The sequence below is a fragment of the Zea mays genome, chromosome 1 (genome assembly GCF_902167145.1).
Source record: "Zea mays cultivar B73 chromosome 1, Zm-B73-REFERENCE-NAM-5.0, whole genome shotgun sequence".
NCBI classification, from domain to species: Eukaryota; Viridiplantae; Streptophyta; class Magnoliopsida; order Poales; family Poaceae; genus Zea; species Zea mays.
Window position 1 is genome coordinate 62,609,670 of NC_050096.1, and position 1,923 is coordinate 62,611,592.

General features: G+C 49.8%; 1 protein-coding gene across 1 annotated transcript; it reads left to right on the forward strand.

Annotated features, from left to right (window-relative positions):
- The first annotated feature begins 206 nt into the window (after positions 1 to 206).
- Positions 207 to 985, forward strand: LOC103635164 (uncharacterized PPE family protein PPE2). Its single transcript, XM_008657691.4, has one exon. The coding sequence runs from the start codon at positions 257 to 259 to the stop codon at positions 710 to 712; it is 456 nt and encodes a 151-aa protein (XP_008655913.1). The 5' UTR covers positions 207 to 256; the 3' UTR covers positions 713 to 985.
- The last annotated feature ends 938 nt before the right edge of the window (positions 986 to 1,923 follow it).

Below are 1,923 nucleotides of genomic sequence, written 5' to 3' on the forward strand. Positions count from 1 at the left end.
AATCTGATGGCATACCAGGAATTTTCTCTTTTTTCTTTGTGGGGAATGTGATGCCGCTTCTCGTCAGTAGATAGAAGCTCACTTTTAAGTTTTGTGCGCAGAGCATCAGTCGAAAAGAACGGACCTAAACTGCACCGCAGATGCGTCCGTTTCACGTCACCAGTAAGCTGCCGGCCTGCCGCCTTTTGGCCTATAAAAGTCACGGTTCATTCTGCACTTCGGCCGGCGAGCGGCGAGCGCTCCAGTTTTGTGCGTGATGCAGATGCAGGCAGCAGGCAAGGAGCCTGCGGCCGCGGCGGTCCCTGCCGCCAACAAGCCACCGAGCATCTGCGACAGGCTCCAAAGGGCCTTCGCTGCCCGGCCGGCGTTCCGCCCCCTCCGCCGTATCACCGTCGGCCGCCACCAGGACGGCGGAGCTGCCAAGCCTGCTGGTGCCGGTGATGGAGTCAGCGCAGCGTTTGGGCCAGCTCCTAATAAACACAGCGGCCCGCCATTGCCGGCTCCGCCGGCCACAGTAGCACCGCAGTGTGAGCAGCCGGTTCCCGTGCGTTTACCAGCCGTCGCCAGCAAGGTGGCGGCGGGCGGCGCGCCAACGGGGCCGCCGGTGCCTGTGCCACCGCCGGACGTTATGGCCGGGGACATGGGCCAGCAGATCCAAGGGAAGACCAGGGTGGGCTCCAGGGTCCGCAACCGCAAGGCGCTCTCCAAGTAGTAGAGAGGTGAACACGGTGGCCGGTGGGATTTAGGAAGAAGCTAATGATCCTGGTCGTTTATGCAGCAGCGATCCTTACATTTGATTATGGATATCAGGATGTGGTTTAATCTCTGTGAGATCCTTTCTGTGAGCGTGAGAACGTTGATATCCTATCAAAGTTCTCGGAATATACAATCACTACAAATGTAAAATATCATGCTTCTAGTGTACTAGCTGGATGTCCGTGCGTTGCAACGGGAATATATAATACCAGTATACTACGATAACTTATATACAAAATCTGTATTATATTGTTATGAGAAAATGTTTCATAATCAATTTGTGATCCTAGCCATACATAAATTTTGTTATTTTAATCTAGTTATTTCACCACTACATTGCAACCATCAGTATCATGCAGACTTCGATATATGCCACGATTTGTATGGTCTCATCATTGGAGAGCACGTTCCACACATGCCAGAAAAATTCCCTCGTACATCGTTAGTCATCAGACACGCACCACCATATGCTCTTGCTTAAACAAAAAGGTAAGTGTGTATGTGTTTGCGAAGAGAATTAAAGGCAGGTCGGCACAAAAGCTACCCTGACGGTGGCGAGGATGACGAACTGGTCACTGTTGTCGATCCTCCTCTGTGTCACCTCCGGCGCCAAGATGACGCCACAATCCTCGATATAGTAGTCGTCGAACGCACGCGACATGACGAGTACCGATGACTCTTGGTTGGGCTGTCAAACGAAGTGCACCCCGGGCTCATCAGCGAGGTAGTACCCCTGGCCGTTGCACCACCGAATGTGCTATTCCACTACATACATCATGTTCGAGGACACTCACACAACGTCAGCAACGTCCATCGTCCCAGCGCACAAGAATTCATGTCCGATTAGTAGCGAACTGACAGTCGCCAAGCTTCTTCTCGTCATCGATGAGCGACGACAACGCGAATGCCTCCTGCTCATGGAGTTTGTTCGGGGTTTGAAGTAGGAAACATGGATTCATGCTTGGCGTTGGTTTATGAAAATGACTCACAAGTCTGATCCATGGAAAAAAATATTACGAAGAAAAAATTTCACACATGCAAAAAAAGGAATTTAAGTATAATGCATTATTCAAACAAAAGAAATAGCATGCAAAGCTCTTCTTTAAATAATATTATCTCCATCCAAAAATATAATTCAAGAATATCAGTGATACTTATCTACTACTA